The 18,345-nt window shown below is 40.6% G+C and overlaps 1 protein-coding gene across 1 annotated transcript; it reads right to left on the bottom strand.

Annotated features, from left to right (window-relative positions):
• Nucleotides 1-10,866: 10,866 nt before the first annotated feature.
• LOC112100756 lies at nucleotides 10,867-16,785 on the bottom strand. The gene has a single exon (XM_024190206.1). It carries the CDS (start codon nucleotides 16,783-16,785, stop codon nucleotides 10,867-10,869), a length of 5,919 nt encoding a protein of 1,972 aa, XP_024045974.1.
• Between the last annotated feature and the right edge of the window lie 1,560 nt (nucleotides 16,786-18,345).

Raw genomic sequence — 18,345 nt, 5'->3', positions numbered from 1 at the left:
TAAAGAAATGTAAAATATAAATACAATAGAGTATTATGACCATAATTTGGAAATCGAGAGGGGATCCTGTAACCTCCGTATTGTTTTAGATTGGTCTCTATTAATTTCTTTCTGTGCAATTAATTTTTATTTAATAATTGACTACTAGATTGAAAATCAAAATCCATAAATTGATCTGTACAAAAGGTCAGAGACAATCAAATCTGAAGATATTAACAATCTGAGCATGAGATTACTAATGGAAACACGTGCAAGCAATTTAGATATAAACAAAAATAATTATCAAATCTAAAGATCTAAATTAAGCAAAGTGGACGAACGATGGGGATTTAGATATGAAATAAAGTTTCTCACTAATCCTTCATTTCTCAATCCATAAATAAGAGCTAAAAATATCGAGAAACAATATTTTTTAGCCATTTTTCATAATAAAGTCAAAAGAGATCTAGATTCATACAACTCTTAATAATAATAAAAAAAACTAACTTGAGTGCCGGAGTACCTTTTGTGGGTATATGTTTGAGCTCAACTCTGTAAAGTCTATGAGAATCACATATTGTTTCTTGAATTGTTAGAGTAAAGAAGTATAATTCTTTGTTCATTCTTCACTAAATTATCTAGAATTGGACTAGTGAAGGTTTTAAGAACCTTCTGGCATCAATGCAATGATAAACATAAATTTGTAAATTATACATAAAACTAGTAAATTAAAGGTAAAATAAGTAAATTAATATAAAACTATTAATTATTAAAACATCTAATTTGGTTTCCATAGAATTTTAGTAAAAATAGTTTTTATTTTCTTTAGTTAAACAAAAAAATAATAATAAATAAACTCATCATTTGGAAACAAAAAAATTGTACTAAAAAAGTGAATTAAGTTTTATTGAATTATATTTAATCACAAATTCTATATTCATTCTAGGATATTTAATTTTTTTTTCATTTTCTATCATAATATTTGTTTATTACACTATTTAATTAAGTGAAATTATTTATTTTGATGGGGATTGAAGCAAAATAAAGTAAAAATACATTCTTATATTACTAGACATATACGTGGTATATGAATATATATATATATATATAATGTAGAGTTTTATGCATAATTTATATAGTTTCAGCCTCCTTACTTATATTTATAGACCATTTGGGGTTGCTGCTAAGGAGGTTTTGAAAGATTCAAAATCACTTCATCTTATAAAAGTTTTGAAAAATATTAGAAGAATAATGTTTCAAATTTTAGTTTTGAATATAAGTTTTATCCTTAATAAAATATCAAATGTATTACTTATATCCAAAACTATTATTGTTTGACTTAAAAATAAAATCAGTAAATATATTATGATTCTTACAATTATATTTTTTTCAATGATTCTTATATTACTTTACTTATTTTACCTTCTACTTATAAGTTTTATGTATAAGTATAAAATTTATGCTTTATTTTACCTAATGTTGATTTTATATTACATATGTAAGTTTTTATTTTGTATACTAGCAAGACACCAATTTACCACTCTTATATTAATTTAATTGTTTTACTTTCTATTTACAAGTTTTATCTTCCATTTCTAAAATTTATATTTTATTTTACACTTAATGTTCATATACTAGCTTTATGTTATATTTGTAAGTTTTTATTTTGCTCACTGGTGATACATCAGTTTACTAGTTTTATATTGACTTATTTTTATCTTTCATTTACAAATCTTATGTTCGATTTTCCAAAATTTATATTTTACTTTACAATTAATGTTGATTTACTAGTTTTATGTTATATATTTGTAAGTTTTTATTTTGTTTACTAGTAATATATCAATTTACAAGTTTTACATTAATTACTTTTTTTACCTTTTATTTACATGTCTTATATTATATTTTCAAAATTTATGTTTTATTTTGCACTTAATGTTGATTTACTAGTTTGACGTTATATCAGTAAGTTTTTCCTTTTTTTGTTTTACCATTAATATATCGATTTACAAGTTTTATATTAATTTACATATTTTGCTTCTCTTTATATGTCTTATTTTTAATTTCTAAATTTATGTTTTATTTTGCACTTAATGGTGATTTACTAGTTTTAGTTATGTTGTATTTGTAAATTTTTATCTTTTTTACTAGTACTTCAATTTACCGCTTTTATAATAATTTATTTATTTTATCTTCCATACAAAAGTCTTATTATTCATTAACATAATTTATGATTTATTATGGAACTAATGGTGATTTACAAGTTTTTGTTTTGTTTACCAATTTACCACTACTATATTTTTTGCCTTCCATTTACAATTCTTATGTTATGTTTACATAATTTATATTTTATTGTACCATTAATGTTGATTTATAAGTTTTATGTTAAATTAAAAAATATATGTTTCATTTAAATAATTTATTTAATTACAATATTGATGTTGTGATTTTAATCACAAATTGTTTTATAAATAACGTTTCCACCAAATTTTTATTACGATCTAATTCGAACCAATTGGATTGTTCTCACCAGATCTAGCTCAAATCTTATTCAAATAAATAAATTTATATTTGAGGAGATCTTGTGTTAAGTTCAGGGTTAAACGTGTTTTTCTGATGTTTGGGGTAGTGGTTTGATTGACGTACATTAAGTGGTGAGCTAAAGTAATATGCATAGTGAGTTGAGGTGGTCATAGGAGGAAAAATAGAGAGAGCTCAGTGGAGCCAATAGGATTTGATATGGGGGATAATGTGTGTTTAACAGTAGTTCAAGTGTACTCGACGGATAGCTCAGGTGGTCTCACAGAATGGTTGGTGAAATTAGGGTAGACTAGATAAGCTCATACGTGAAATACAGTCTTGATCTCAAATTGAAAATATAGCAAAATAAATATAGATACAAAGAACACACAACGTTTACGTTGTTTGGTCTTTGGCCTACGTCCACGAGAGCAAGTCATCACCAATCCACTATATAAATAAGAGATTACATAATATTTTACATTATCCAAAATGTATAACATAAGCTAAATAGCTATACAAAGATGCTTGGTGTTGATGAAGATGACGAATAAGTATATGGAAGGTGATAATATGGTGGAGAAGATGATGGAGGTAGAGAATAGAAAATAGCCTCCCAAAAATAGAAAAGTCGGCAATGATTTAAATGATGGAGAAAGAGAGAGAGAGGAGAGAAGAGAAGAGTGAGTGAGAGAGGAGAGGAAAGCCCCCTAATATGACATTTACATAATAGAGGCTAGTAGTGAAGAGAGTGCATAAAAGTTAGGGTTAGATTCATTCTTAAGTTAAAAGAAAAGAATGTTTTGTATTAGGTCTATTCTTTCGTATTAGGTCTATTCTTTCTCATAAATATCTTAATATGTCCAAACTTGACCCTTGATTTCTTTAGCCCATCTAATGTAGTAAATTCTTTCAAATAACACCTTTATATTGCTTGACGTATTGTGCCCATTTTGCCATTTAATTATGCACTGTCACTTATTTATTCGTCCAAACTATCGTTCCAAATTTAGTCTCAAACAACTGACATAAATGAACTAGTCCAAACAATAACCTTTTACTTTAATATGTCCAATACTTTTGAAAGTGATTAGATATTTAACAATTGTAATAATTAAAAGCAAACATGTTTACAATCTAATAAGCTTAGTATCAAGTTTATCATCTCTAAATTATTGATTTAGAAAAAAATATGAAACTAAAAAATTTTGGTCAAAGAAAAATGAAAAATAGGCTAATTTAGAAAAGAGCTTCTGTCAACTGGCTTCATCAACTGCCTTTCTGAAACCTAAGTATTGTATGATCAACATAAAAGCTATGGTGCTTCTATTAGGAAAAAAAATCCTTTGGTGAAAACCATCACTTATGTTTCCGGAACATTCATGTGTATCACCAATAGTCAATAATTGAATATGCACAAGCATACCTAAATCCTTAACGACCAATTACTCTTTGGAGTTGTGTGATTTGCTTTCCAAATCGACACATTTTCTTAGAAAATCCTTTAATATTCTCTATGCACTCTCTCTGATGATGGGATTTAAAAAAAGATTAGAACGTTATGGTGACTTGTGGACTATATTCACTTATATAGATAATTTTCTTGCTATCATTTTGTAATTCTATTTTTATCTATTATAAAAATAAAATTACCCTTAAGTCTCTACACATTAAAGTCCCACACCCTATTAGATTATTAATGCTCAAATTCCCCAAAATCTTAATAGATTACAGTTAATAGAGTTTAACCTTATATAACAATTCACAACACATAATTATTTACATGTTAGCCCAACATTTGATTAAGAATCCAATTGCTTCTAAGCATAAACCTCTAATCTAAGAGCTTTGACGGTACGCATATTATTACCGTTGCCAAATATTATTACTAAATAAATTTAGGGTATCGTTTGATCTCAAAAAGTTTTGGAAAAAAAGCATAAATATACAGGGAACGAGCGCGTCTCTTTCCATATTATTGTTTTTGAGATTTGCATAATTATTAGTGAATCGATACCGCCTAGTATTGCCATCACATCAATAGCACTTGTAAGACATGTTTGCTTAAATGCGCTCATTATAAATTGAAAAATTACCATTTGTCCTCCCACTATTTAACACAAGTTTGAAAATACTCAAAATCTTTTAAAAAATTATTAAGATTTACTTAATATTTAGAAAGTAAATCAATTTTTCACTTTGGTTAATTTAGAGGTGTATCCCTATTATTCAAAATCGGCAAGTTGTAAGTTTATTTTTGTGAATATATATATATATATATATATATATATATATATATATATATATATATATATATATATGTTTTCGGCTGATTTTGGGTTAATGAATAAAAAACCACAAAACCAACGCAAGAGCAATAAATTTATATTTTTGTCGGGGAGCGGGGTACCTCGCTTGTTCGGCACGTGCGGGCTGTTTGGGATTTTTGTGGAGTGAAGGAGGATTGAGATGACGGTGGATATGGAGGGGGTCTGACTTCAGGTGCGGAGGGCTGGTGAAACTCGCCTTAAACCTGCGAAACAACCAAAAAGATGTCAAAGGTGGAGCCGGGGGTGGCCGGCGACCACACTCCGACGCTCAAGTCAGAGTTGGGTTATCTCAGGTTAGAGAGCTTGCAAGCTCTCGGTAATGGAGATTTTGAGGTTGAAGAAACCTTCGTTTTTTCTGGTGAGTGTGTTCCCTCCCTTGATAAAAATTAAACCTGAGTATTTATATGGTATACCCCGGTCGCCGTGCCACCTGGCGCTATTTTAGTGGCGTTCCCTGCTGTCATGTCAGGAATATTCTTATTTTTATGCGTAAGGCGGCTTAGACGTTTCAAAAACATCAGTGGAGAGCAAGTATGTGGCATATTCACGTGTTGGGCGTAGTGGAGTGGTCCCGCGTACCTCTGCAATTCCGTTGTAATTTTGCAGGTATAGCAGGAAAAGCTGGTGGTCCCAACTGTCACAATATCACACTTTTGGCGGATTCGCTGGCGTGACAGGCGGCTGTCTCCTCTTTCGCGGCACAAGATTTCCTTATTTTTCGACACGTATCAAACCGATCTTTTTGAGATTCAGGGCCCACATATTCCTTCACATATTTACGAAGATTTTTGTATCCTCTCATGGTGTACCTGAGGTACCCCCAGAGTCCTTAGGGTAGCCGGGGTACCTAGGGTACCCGAGGTACCCAAGGTATCCGAAATAAATTAATCTCTTAAATATCGACACGTGGCGCTTCATCATTAGCCTCATATTTCCTTCCCAAACAACATCCCCCTAGTTTCTTTGTGGCGAATGTAACTGAGGCACAAGAAACTCTTGGAGGAACTGTACGTGACACGTGCCGATATTTACGCACTGAACTGATGCATGTCTTCTTGAAGGAACATCCTCCTGATTTTTTTTTTTTTTTTTTTTTTTTTAAAGATGGGAACGAACAGTTGTCTTCATGTCTCTCTCTCCTTTTTCTTGGGAAGTGGCAGCCGTCTGACATGCAGTTTGAATTAAAAAAATCAAACTCACGCAAACATCCCTGATCTTCTTTTCGTGCAGTGTGCTCTGTCAGGTTTAATTAACACCCCTGATGTAAATGTCAATCTCTTGTCGTTTATTTTGAAAATCCCAACATAATCTCCCATCAAATTTAATTACTTCCAGTGGCTTCTTGCTTGCTCTGGCTTTTAAAATTCAAAAACCAACCAAATCATTTCAACCTCCAGCTTCACGCATTTTTTTTTTCTTTTATATATAAATCACCTACTGCACGTTTTTATTTTCCCTTTATTCTACAATCCCCAGGCACTTTTCATCTTTTTCTCCAAACTCCAACGCCACCCCATCTCCACTTTTTCTTTTTATTCTACTTTTTTCTTCTTGTCCTTTCGTCTTCCATCTCCTTTTTTCTCTTTTTTTTTTTTTTTGCTTGCTCACTCTCAGCCCACTATTAAATTTTCTTTCTCTTTTCTTCATCTTCCTTTTTTCTTCTTTCTTTTTCCCTTTTTTTTTTTTTTTTTTTTTTTTTTTTTTTGTCGGCCTTGGCTCCCGTGATTTCCAGTGGTGGCGTGACAACGGTGTTCGGCTGGTGGTGCAGTAATCTCCTTGTGGTAAGCCATCTTCTCCCCCCATTTTGCTCCTTCGTTTCTTCCAGGGGCCTCTTCTTCTTCTTCTCATTTTTTTTTTTTAATCCATGCTCCTCTCTTTTTGTTTTCTTTTAAATCATTCTGGAGGCTTTTCTCTTTCTCTTTATTTTTTTTTTTTTGACTTCCAGGCTCCTTTTTTTTTTTTTTTTTTTTTTTACTTCCCCTTTTTTTTTTTATCCCCAGGCTTCCCCTTTTCTCTTTATTTTTTTTTTTTGACTTCCAGGCCCCTTTTTTTTTTTTTTTTTTTTTTACTTCCCCTTTTTTTTTAACCCCAGGCTTCCCCTTTTTTTTTTTTTTTGTACCCCCAAACCTCCCTTTTTTTTTCTTTTTACTTCCTCTCTTTTTTTTTTTTATCTCCAGACTTCCCTTTTTTTTTTTTTCTCTAATGGGTTTCATTGTGTCTATGACAGCCTCTGGACAGCTCCATCTTTTGAGCAATTTTTGGCGATTTGCGACTTCTCTTGGCGATTTATAGTCTAAAACTTACTTATTGGCGACTGAAATTTGCTACTCTTGGTGAGATCTAGGTATAAAATTTTTCATACCTATTTTTGACTTCTTTATTTTGAAGAAGAATGTTGTGGCTTTGTTTTTGGATTTGTTTCTGGTTTTCATGCGAAGTGTTGGCATTTTTTTTTTTTTTTGTTTATGCTTTTATTGGTGGATGTTGGTGTTTGGCTTGTGATGGATGAGGTTTGAAGTTGTGGGGGTATGTTTTGATGTGGAGTTTTTCTTTTTCAACTTGTGTTTGGTGTTTTTAGGAGAGCAAGATGGGGAGAAAAACTGTTGGGAAAAAGGGTCGTAATGTGGTCGGGGAGCCGGGGGAGTCGAGTGAGGAGGCTCCCCTTTCTGATTCAGCCCCTCATATATCCCTTAGTGACGATGATGGGTCCCCTTCGGCTAGTCCCAAGTTATCTCGAACCAAAACTAATAAAAAATCAAAGATTAAAGGCAAACACCCAGCCAAGTCAGCCCATAGAAAAACTCGTGCAAAGACATCCAAACCCAAATCCCCTATTCCTGTTAGCATTCCAGAACCTCCCCTGATCTCTCCATCTGTCTCTGTAGCTCTTAAGCTCTATGCACTAGGGGGTAGGCCGGCTACTCCGAGAGATTTAGAAAGGGTTAAAGCCAAATACAACATACCTCATTCTGTCCACCTTAGGGTACCTCGCAAGGGCGAGTGCCCCGAGCACCCTCATTCTGATGGTGTTGCCCTTCATATCGACCTTTTTGACTTAGGTCTCCGTTTACCTCTTCAGCCATTTTTTAGGAAAATGTTCACTGAAATGAAAATTGCTCCCGGACAGTTATCCTTACCTGGTTGGAGATTGCTCACGGGTCTGGAGGTTTTGTGGCTAGATATTTTTGGGGAGGATATTTCTTATGGAGATTTGAGGGGGCTTTATCAGTTGAAGAAGTCCGCTGGTTTATCCGTAGCCTATTTTGCTACTTGGGGGGTTCATGGTAATTTGGTGAGACCGGATCCCTTGCTGAAAAAGGGCTACAGATATGGGTGGTTTGTGGCTGAGGGCGAGTGGGGGAAGAGCATTCCAGCGGGAAATGAAGTTGTGCAAGTTCGGAACTTCTTCAATGAAGATAGTATGTGTTTCTTTTCTCTTCTCTCCCTTTCTATGTATATATACACCTCTTCGCATGAATTTTCTTCTTATTCGTTGTTTTTTTTTTTTTGGGATTTTTACAGACATCACTTGGACCAAGGGAACGTGCCCAATTTATGAAGTGGGGAGGAAAGTGAATGGTGTCATAGAGAGGTTCCAGATTTTGCAGAGTGAGGGTGATGTTCTGTGCACTTCCCGGTTGGCGAGAGCTGGTCTGATTAAGGAGAGTTTTCAGTCTTCTTCGGGGGGCGATTCACGTATGGCTCTGTGGTGTTTCTGGGGTACCCCGCCTTCATTGGTTCTGTGGGGTGCCCCCATTATTTGAACAAACTTCTTTTCTTCTTTTTTTTTTTTTTTTTTTTGCTTTGGTGGCCATCTCTTATTTTTTCTTAATGTGCCTTTTTGCCAATGACGACTCTGTTGTTTATTTTCCTTATTTTTCTCTTTGTCTCACCCCTTTTTTTTTTGTTGGATAGGCATGGACCCTTTTGGCGAAGATTTTGACGCCTTCTTCAGTCGCATGAGCGGCAGCTCCTCCGGTACCCTGGGTACCTCCGCAAAAGGTGACCGACCTCCCGTCGTTCCAGGCGGCAAAGGCAAATTGCCCGTCTCTTCTCTTGGGGGTTCTCGGGGTACCCCGGCTACCCACAAGAGAAAGCTTGGCTCTCTTTTCTCGACTCCTGGAGACCTTATGGAGGGCGAGCTGGATCCGGTGGCTAACAAGCGGATATCGCACCTGACTGATTGCTTCCTTCATTCCTCTGAGAGTATTTCCACAGACATGGCAATGGAGGCGGATAAATTAGATTTAAATGAGCGCTATAGCCGAGCGCTCAAAGCTTGTCATGACGTAAGCGTCTCTCACTCTTTTCTTTTCCTCTTTTTTTTTATATCGTCCTGACTCCCTTTCCTTTTCTTTATTATTATTTGTGTAGGCGGCTTTCTACCTTAGCCACGGTCTCCGAGACCTTAGTGGCATCTCGGCTGTACAGACCGAGGTAGAGAGGCTGCGAGGTGAGGTTAGGCTCGGCCAGTCTCGGGAAGAGAAGCTAGGAGAGGAGGTCAGGGCTTTGCAAGGGCGCTCGGATGACCACGCCCGGGAGAATAGTCGATTGTCCAGGAAGTTGGAAGAGGCGGAGTCTAAGCACGACGAGCTACTATCTCGCCAACCGGAGATGATGGACAAGGCCTTTACTCTTATCATGACTGAGGTCTGGAGCGTCGAGCCTGAGTTGGTGGTACCCCGGGTGGAGAAATGGGTGGACAAGTCGGCCATCCTTAAAGCGATAGAGGACAAGAGGACTACCCAGGCTCCCCCATCTCATAGCCCCCCTCAATCTTCAGGGGTACCCCAAGTACCCCAGGCGGATCTCCTTTCGGTTAGCGCTGTTCATGTGGGTAGCAGCTCTTTGGCTGCGAGTGTTCCTGTTGATGCCCCCGTTGAAGGGAACGATGGAGAGGATGTCCCCCCTTCTGCTTGATCTTAATTGCCATTTAGGGTTTTATCTCGAGATATCTTAGCAGCTTTAGTGGTTTGAAGTTCTTGACGGGCTCCTTGGAAAGCACTGGAGGAACGTGGGTTTGGCTTTTGGAAGGTTGCCTCGGCAATCTTGCTACTTATTCGCATTAAATTTCTGCAATAGACTTTATTCGGCATACCATTGAATTCCTTGCTTATAATTGATTTGTGTAGACTCGCGGGGGTTCCTCAGGTACCCCAGGTACCCCCCTGATGTATTTTTGGCGCTTGCGTGGTGATTTCCGTAGATGTGCTCACTGATCGTCTTAATAAAGATTATTGCGCATCTCAAAATAATTTAATAATTCACACATCATCATAAGATAAAACGAAATTCATATTTGGCGCAACTAGGATAAAATAAAGATTATGGCGTATCTCAGATAGACTTGTGGAGTTTGTCGGGTACCCCAGGTACCCTCTTTTTTTCGGGGACCTTCTTGGCCCCCTTTCTTGCAGAAATGGTAAAAAACATGCTTGTTTTGCCATCCGCTTCTAGTCAATATTTAATAAAATAATGCGAATAGAGGGGCATGCTTGCCTACCTCGTTTCGTTTATCTATTCTTTACTTGGCTCAAGCAAAAGAATGGAGGTGTGGGCGTGTGCATACCTTAACGGAACCTCATGGCGTTAGGGTATGCTGGTTTACCTCGCCCTCGGGCCTTCTCTGACCCTCCCTCTTTACATTTGTTGTATTATTTCTTTTTGGCGTTGACCTCGAACAGATCTTCACGATCGAATCGAGTCAGATACCTCAGGTTCCCCTGATTATCTTGAAATGGAGCAATTATAGCTGAATAAGACATGGCGTAATAAGAGGAAGTCACATTAATGGCGAAAATTTAACCATAATCACATTCGGTAATCAAAAGGAGAACATTACATAAGACTGACTCATTGTCCCAATGAGAATAGGAAATCATATAGATATCCACTCTCTAGGACTTAGGGAATTAAAAAATTTCACTTGCACATGTGGGGTACCCTAAGTACCTTTCATGACTTTACCACATTGCACACATAGTAAAGAAAATAAGAGATAGATAAAGTGAACGATAAGGTTTAAGACACTGTCCTCATGTTAGTAGTACTTCCTCAGCATTGCGGCATTCCAGGGATGCTTGACGATTGTTCCATCCATGTGGAGTAGTCTGTATGCCCCTGAACCTACCGGCTTGTCTATGCGATATGGGCCTTCCCAATTGGCTCCGAAAGAGCCCTCCGAAGGTACCCGGGTATTCTGAGTTACCCTTCGTAGGACTAAATCCCCTTTCTTGAATGATCTGGGGCGTACCCTCTTGTCATATAAATCTGAAATGCGGTGCTGGTATATTGCAACCTTCAATTCTGCTTTGGCCCTTTTTTCTTCAACAAAATCAAGATTGAACGCAATCATAGAGGCATTCTCGGCTTCATCAAAGTATGCGGTTCTGTGAGAGGGTATCCCGATTTCAGCTGGAATGACTGCATCAGTCCCGAAAGCCAGAGAAAATGGAGTTTCCCTGGTTGAAATATTCTGAGTTGTCCGATAAGCCCAAAGAACACCGGGTAACTCGTCTACCCAAGCTCCTTTCCTTTCCTCCAGCCTCTTTTTTAGGATACCCTTGATGATTTTGTTGATGGCTTCCACTTGTCCATTAGATTGCGGGTGAGCCGGAGAAGCAAATCGGTTGGCTATCCCAAGCTCCGAACAGAAATTTCGAAATTTTTCATTATCAAATTGCTTCCCGTTGTCGCTGACAATTGCATTAGGGATTCCATATCTGCATATGAGGTTCCTCCAAACAAAATCAGTGGTTTTTCTCTCCGTAATGCTTGCCAACGGCTCCGCTTCTACCCACTTTGTGAAATAGTCAACGGCTACAATTGCATACTTAGCTTGTCCTCTACCAGTTGGTAGTGGGCCAATGAGATCTATACCCCAAACAGCAAATGGCCATGGAGAAGACATGACAGTTAACTTTTCTGGTGGAAGGTGGGGTACCTTGGCAAATCTCTGGCACTTGTCACAACTCTTGACTATGTTTTTGGCATCCTCTCGCATCGTAGGCCAATAAAATCCTTGACGAATGGCCTTCTGTGCCAATGATTGTGCTCCATAGTGGTTACCGCAAATCCCTTCGTGTATCTCTCTCATGACATATTCGGCATGTTCATTTCCCAAGCACTTTAAGTAAGGGAGGGTAAACCCTCTTCTGAATAAGGTATCCTCGATGAGACAATATCGAGCAGCTTTGTACTTTAGCTTCCTTGCTTCATTCTTATTTGAGGGCAGATCCCCACTTCTGAGGTATCCTATGATTGGTTGCATCCAGGGTACCCCAGCAGTTATCGACCCTATTTCTTCTGGCTCAAGTAGATTAACACTGGGTGTAGGTACGTACTCAGCAGTGATTGGACCAACCGACTGAGTTGCACCGAAGGAAGCCATTTTGGCAAGGTTGTCAGCTTCACAATTTTCTAATCGTGGAACTCTTTCCACCTTGACCTCAGCAAATTGAGATATTAATTCTTTTGTTCTCCCGAGGTACCCCTTCATATTTTCTTCCTTAGCCTGATATTCTGAGTTGATCTGACCGACCACCAATTGAGAGTCACTCTTAATGTGGACTCTTTTTGCACCCAAGGCCTTCGACATCCTTAGCCCCGCTATCATAGCTTCATACTCAGCTTCGTTGTTTGAGGCCTTGAACCCGAATTGCAAGGCATAGCATAGCTTCACCTTATCTGGATCGATGATTATTACCCCCGCACCGCTTCCGTGCGAGTTGGAGGAACCATCAACATAAATTTCCCAGACCTGCTCTTCTTCAATAGCTGATGTAGTTTCGCTCGGGTACCCCGGGATCTCCTCACCCCCGGAGTCATTGGCGAATTCTGCAATGAAATCGGCGATGGCTTGGGCTTTAATAGCTGAGCGTGGCTTGAAGATGATGTCGAACTCACTCAATTCAAGAGACCAGCGAAGAAGTCTTCCAGACATATCTAACTTCTGGAGGATTTGTCGAAGGGGAAGGTTTGTTACAACGACAATGGTGTGGGCCTGAAAATATGGCCGGAGTTTCCTCGCAGAGATTACCAAAGCCAAAACAAGCTTCTCTGTGGCGGGGTACCTCTTTTCCGCATCCACCATTGCCCTACTAGTGTAGTAAATAGGCCGTTGCACCCCGTCTTCATCTTCTCTAAGCAACACCGAGCTAGTGGCGTGCTCGGAAACAGCGAGGTACAACAGAAGCACTTCTCCATGCTTAGGCTTGGCGAGCAATGGTGAATTAACGAGGTACTCCTTTAGCTTCTGAAAAGCCTCTTCGCACTCGGCGGTCCATTGGAGCTTCTTTCCCGCTTTCAAAGCTTTAAAAAATGGCTTGCATCTGTCGGTGGCCTTGGAGATGAAACGACTCAAGGCGGCTATCCGGCCAGCTAAGCTCTGGACTTCCTTGATGGTACTTGGTGACTTCATCCCAAGAACCGCCTGAATTTTGTCGGGATTGGCCTCAATTCCCCGCTGTTGTACCATAAATCCAAGGAATTTACCCGAAGTCACCCCGAATGCACATTTCTCAGGATTTAGGCGCATCTGATGCTTTCTCAAAATATTGAAGGTGTCTCTGAGGTGCCCCGAGTGGTCATTGGCGTACACCGACTTTGTTATCATATCATCGATGTACACCTCCATGGTACGACCGATTTGCTGTTTGAAGACCTTGTTCACCAAACGCTGATAGGTGGCGCCCGCATTCTTCAAACCAAAAGGCATAACCTTGTAGCAGTATAGCCCACGGTTGGTGATGAAGGCCGTTTTATCTTGATCAGGCTCGTACATTGAAATTTGGTTGTACCCGGAGAAAGCATCCATGAAACTAAGCATCTCGTGCCCAGCCGTAGCATCGACCAGCTGGTCTACCCGGGGAAGCGGGAAGCTATCCTTAGGGCAAGACTTGTTTAAATCCGTGAAATCTACACACATGCGCCATTTCCCGTTAGACTTCTTAACTAATACAACATTTGAAACCCAATCGGGGTACACCGCCTCCCTAATAAACCCCGCTGCTAGCAATCGGTCCACTTCTTGTTCAATGGCGTCATAGCGTTCCTGGTTGAAAGCTCGACGTTTTTGTTTGACAGGCCTATGATGTGGATCGACATTGAGCTTGTGGCAGGCGATAGAAGGCGGGATACCCGGCATGTCCGCATGAGACCAAGCGAACACATCTAAGTTTTTCCTTAAGAACCCAATAAGCTGCTCTCGGTGCTGGTCAGGGAGGTTGGAGCCTACCTTGACCATCTTGGTTGGGTCCTTATTGCAGATCATAACAGACACAAGATCCTCAGCCGGTGTTCCTCGCTTTTCATCTTTCGGTACCCGGGGATCCAGGGGTACCTCGACTTCTCCCATTGATGCTGAATTGGGACTTTGGGGTACCAGTGGTGCCCTGGGAGCTACCACGTCCACTTCCATTGGCCCAGCTTCATACGGCGCTTGGGGTACCTGGGAGTTCGCGGACCGTTGAGCTTTCTTACGTGCAACTCTCCGGCGTCTAGCCAGTGCCCGCTTGGATAGGCTGGTAAATGGCCTTGTGCTGACGGGGTACCCTTCTAGGAACATATTGGTGGCGATTTGGTAGCTCACTTTCGATGCGACCGAGTAGCACCCTCGAGCCGATTGCTGATCCCCTTTGATCGTGATAATTTCTCCAGCGGTTGGAATCTTCATGGTGAGGTAATGCATGGAGATTGCCGCCTTAGTTGTTGCTAAGAATGGTCTTCCCAAGATGATATTATAGGCACCTGGGTGATCCACAATAAGAAAATCAATCATATGAACAACACGGTGAGGTACCTTACCAAGTGTAACGGGCAGCGTAATAATGCCCTTTGGGATAACCATATCGCCGGCGAACCCAATAAGAGGTGTAGCACATGGGGTGATCTTTGGCGATTCAATCAATAGTTGATCCAAGGCGCTTTTGAAAATGATATCAACGGAGCTGCCGGTGTCTACAAGAGTTCTTGCTACCTTACCAGTAGCAACCTTCAACGTTATTACTAAGGCGTCGTCATGGGGGTACGAGACATCTTCAGCATCTTGCTCTGTGAAAAGGATAGATGGGGGATGGTGGGGTACCCCAGGTACCCTAAGTTGATTTTGACAAGCGAAATTCACTTCTTTTCCAGGGCGATCCAAAATTGGTGGCTTGCTGTAACGTTTGATGGCCCGTCTAGATTCCCCAGCGAGGGTAGGACCCCCTGCTATCATTCGAACATACACGCCTTTCTTAGATCCCTGGGGTATCTCGGCTTCGGGATGAGGGTTAGCAACTTGTTTACCCTTATCTTGTTCCGAGAACTTCCTTGCCTCACGCATATCAGCCACAAATTCCTTGAGATACCCACTCAGAATCAATGACTCAATTTCTTCCCTCAAGTGAAAGCATTCAGCGGTGCTATGGCCGAAATCTTCATGAAACTCACAATACTTCAAGCTACGCTTCATATTGGGGTATTTCCGAATTGGCTTAGGTGGGCGAAGCATCCCTGTATCCCTAATATGGTAAAAAATTTGTTCTGGAGATTGATTCAAATGGTGGAAAGAGTCATATCTGGATTTTTGTGGTGCTTCCCGTTGTTCTGGCGGCAGCGGTGGGCTATGTACTCGGGGTGCTCGGAAGGGTACTTGAGGTACCCGGGGTACCCGGGGTACACTAGGGATATTCAGTCCTCTCCCACGTGGGGTTGGACGAGGTGGGCTGTGTACCCGGGGTGCTCGAGAGGGTACCTGAGGTACATCGGCTCTCTTGGGTTTCTCCTTGTTCCTCACAACTTCGACTCTATCTTCCTCCCGCTTTAGGTTACACTTCTCATCCATTTCTATTTGTTGCAGGGCTCGAGAACGAGCTTCCCCATATGAAAGAGGGCGGTGTTTTTGAAATGACCGCCATAACTTCCCCAAACGCAAATTCTTTTCAAAATGAGTGAGAGTATGTTGGTGACCAAATGTACCGGTACGCAACACCTCTTGGTGGAAGCGGGTTACGTACTCGGCTAAAGACTCTGAATCCCCTTGCTTGACGAAAGCAAGCTTGGAGGATGTTATATCTTGGGCGGATGCATAACCAAACTCATGAACAAAATCTTTTAGGAGCTGGTCTAGGGAGGATACACTACCTGCCTTCAACGATCGGAACCATGACTTGGCTGGTCCGGTGAGGGTATGCGGGAAAATTCGGCACATAGCATTGTCGCCCACTCCTTTAATCATCATCTGGTCACGATATAACTCAGCATGTTCCACGGGATCCGAGGTACCCGAGTATTGTTGTATTTGAGGCATGGTGAACGCTTCCGGGAGAACCGCTGTCCGAATCTCCATGGTGAACGGCGAGTTATGCACTGCTGGTGCTAGAGCATTGGTGGGGTTTTGTTTTTCAGAAAGGAGCTTCACTTGAGCTTCGAGGTGCTCCATTTTTTCCAGGAACTCGCGGGGTACCCCAGGTGCACCTGAGGAGGCCGCTGTTGTCTGGGAAGCTCTTTTGGCGTTTAACTTGTACCGGAGATCTTCATGGACTTTTTGTTTGCGTTTGGTACCCTGGCTACTACGGGAATAACAAGAGGCAGTGGAGCGTTCTTCCCGGGAGCCGACGGCTTGAAACTTTGAACGGGTGCCCGATGGCCCATGCTTTGGTCTACTTCCCTCCGGTATTTCAGACCTTGGTATGATCTGTTTCTCACCGCGTGGAGGCGGGACATCTTGAGTTACCGGAGAAGTGGCTGCTTCGGGTACCCGAGATCCTACTGCTCTGAGAATCGCATGAGCTAAATCCTCAAAGTGTTTATGAGTAACGGGCTCCTCGTCGGGTTGAATACCAGCTGATTGCTTAACTGATTTGCCTTTCTCTAGGCGGGATGCCCTCCTTGCCGAGTCACCCCTCTCATCACCGCCGTGGTCCTCTGCTCCATCATGACCTAACATTTGGTTATCAGCGGGTACGTCGGGTGCCATGGTTGTGCAAGCACACGTACCGACAAGCTTAGCACTGTGTGGAAGCTTTTTGCGCGCTCCCCACAGACGGCGCCAATTGTTTGCGGCTGATTTTGGGTTAATGAATAAAAAACCACAAAACCAACCCAAGAGCAATAAATTTATATTTTTGTCGGGGAGCGGGGTACCTCGCTTGTTCGGCACGTGCGGGCTGTTTGGGCTTTTTGTGGAGTAGAGGAGGATTGAGATGACGGTGGTTATGGAGGGGGTCTGACTTCAGGTGCGGAGGGCTAGTGAAACTCGCCTTAAACCTGCGAAACAACCAAAAAGATGTCAAAGGTGGAGCCGGGGGTGGCCGGCGACCACACTCCGACGCTCAAGTCAGAGTTGGGTTATCTCAGGTTAGAGAGCTTGCAAGCTCTCGGTAATGGAGATTTTGAGGTTGAAGAAACCTTCGTTTTTTCTGGTGAGTGTGTTCCCTCCCTTGATAAAAATTAAACCTGAGTATTTATATGGTATACCCCGGTCGCCGTGCCACCTGGCGCTATTTTAGTGGCGTTCCCTGCTGTCATGTCAGGAATATTCTTATTTTTATGCGTAAGGCGGCTTAGACGTTTCAAAAACATCAGTGGAGAGCAAGTATGTGGCATATTCACGTGTTGGGCGTAGTGGAGTGGTCCCGCGTACCTCTGCAATTCCGTTGTAATTTTGCAGGTATAGCAGGAAAAGCTGGTGGTCCCAACTGTCACAATATCACACTTTTGGCGGATTCGCTGGCGTGACAGGCGGCTGTCTCCTCTTTCGCGGCACAAGATTTCCTTATTTTTCGACACGTATCAAACCGATCTTTTTGAGATTCAGGGCCCACATATTCCTTCACATATTTACGAAGATTTTTGTATCCTCTCATGGTGTACCTGAGGTACCCCCAGAGTCCTTAGGGTAGCCGGGGTACCTAGGGTACCCGAGGTACCCAAGGTACCTAGGGTACCCGAGGTACCCAAGGTACCTAGGGTACCCGAGGTACCCAAGGTATCCGAAATAAATTAATCTCTTAAATATCGACACGTGGCGCTTCATCATTAGCCTCATATTTCCTTCCCAAACAATAATAATTATCATAAAACTACTCTTCTTGAATATTAAAACCATGGTTTATTTAGCAAGTCGAAGGAGTTGGCTATGGCTAATTTATAAACAAAATTGTGAATAACTGAAGCAAACATGGCAGCTCCCTGTCTATATATAAATAGTAGCAGCAGAAGATCTGGCTGATTTGTTCTCTCAGATAACGTGGATCACATTTAATCCCCTGTGTATGTGTAAGCGCGGGCAATAATTTTCGAATTTGGTTGTGCTGAGTTTTTTTATAATAATATGTAATTAAATCTTAACCTTACACTATTATAAATGCACGTGCAACAGAAATGTACTGCTTTATTCTAGAGCTAAATAATTAAGTTACATAAGAGTTATGAGTGAAGTCATGCCCTGTGGTAAAAGATTTATAATTCGATAATACATGCACACATTTATTTGCACGGAGGAAATCTTGCAAAATCTGCGATGAATTTTGATACC

The sequence above is a fragment of the Citrus clementina genome, unplaced genomic scaffold (genome assembly GCF_000493195.1).
Source record: "Citrus clementina cultivar Clemenules unplaced genomic scaffold, Citrus_clementina_v1.0 scaffold_2, whole genome shotgun sequence".
Taxonomy (NCBI): Eukaryota; Viridiplantae; Streptophyta; class Magnoliopsida; order Sapindales; family Rutaceae; genus Citrus; species Citrus x clementina.
This window is presented reverse-complemented; position numbering and strand designations above follow the sequence as displayed.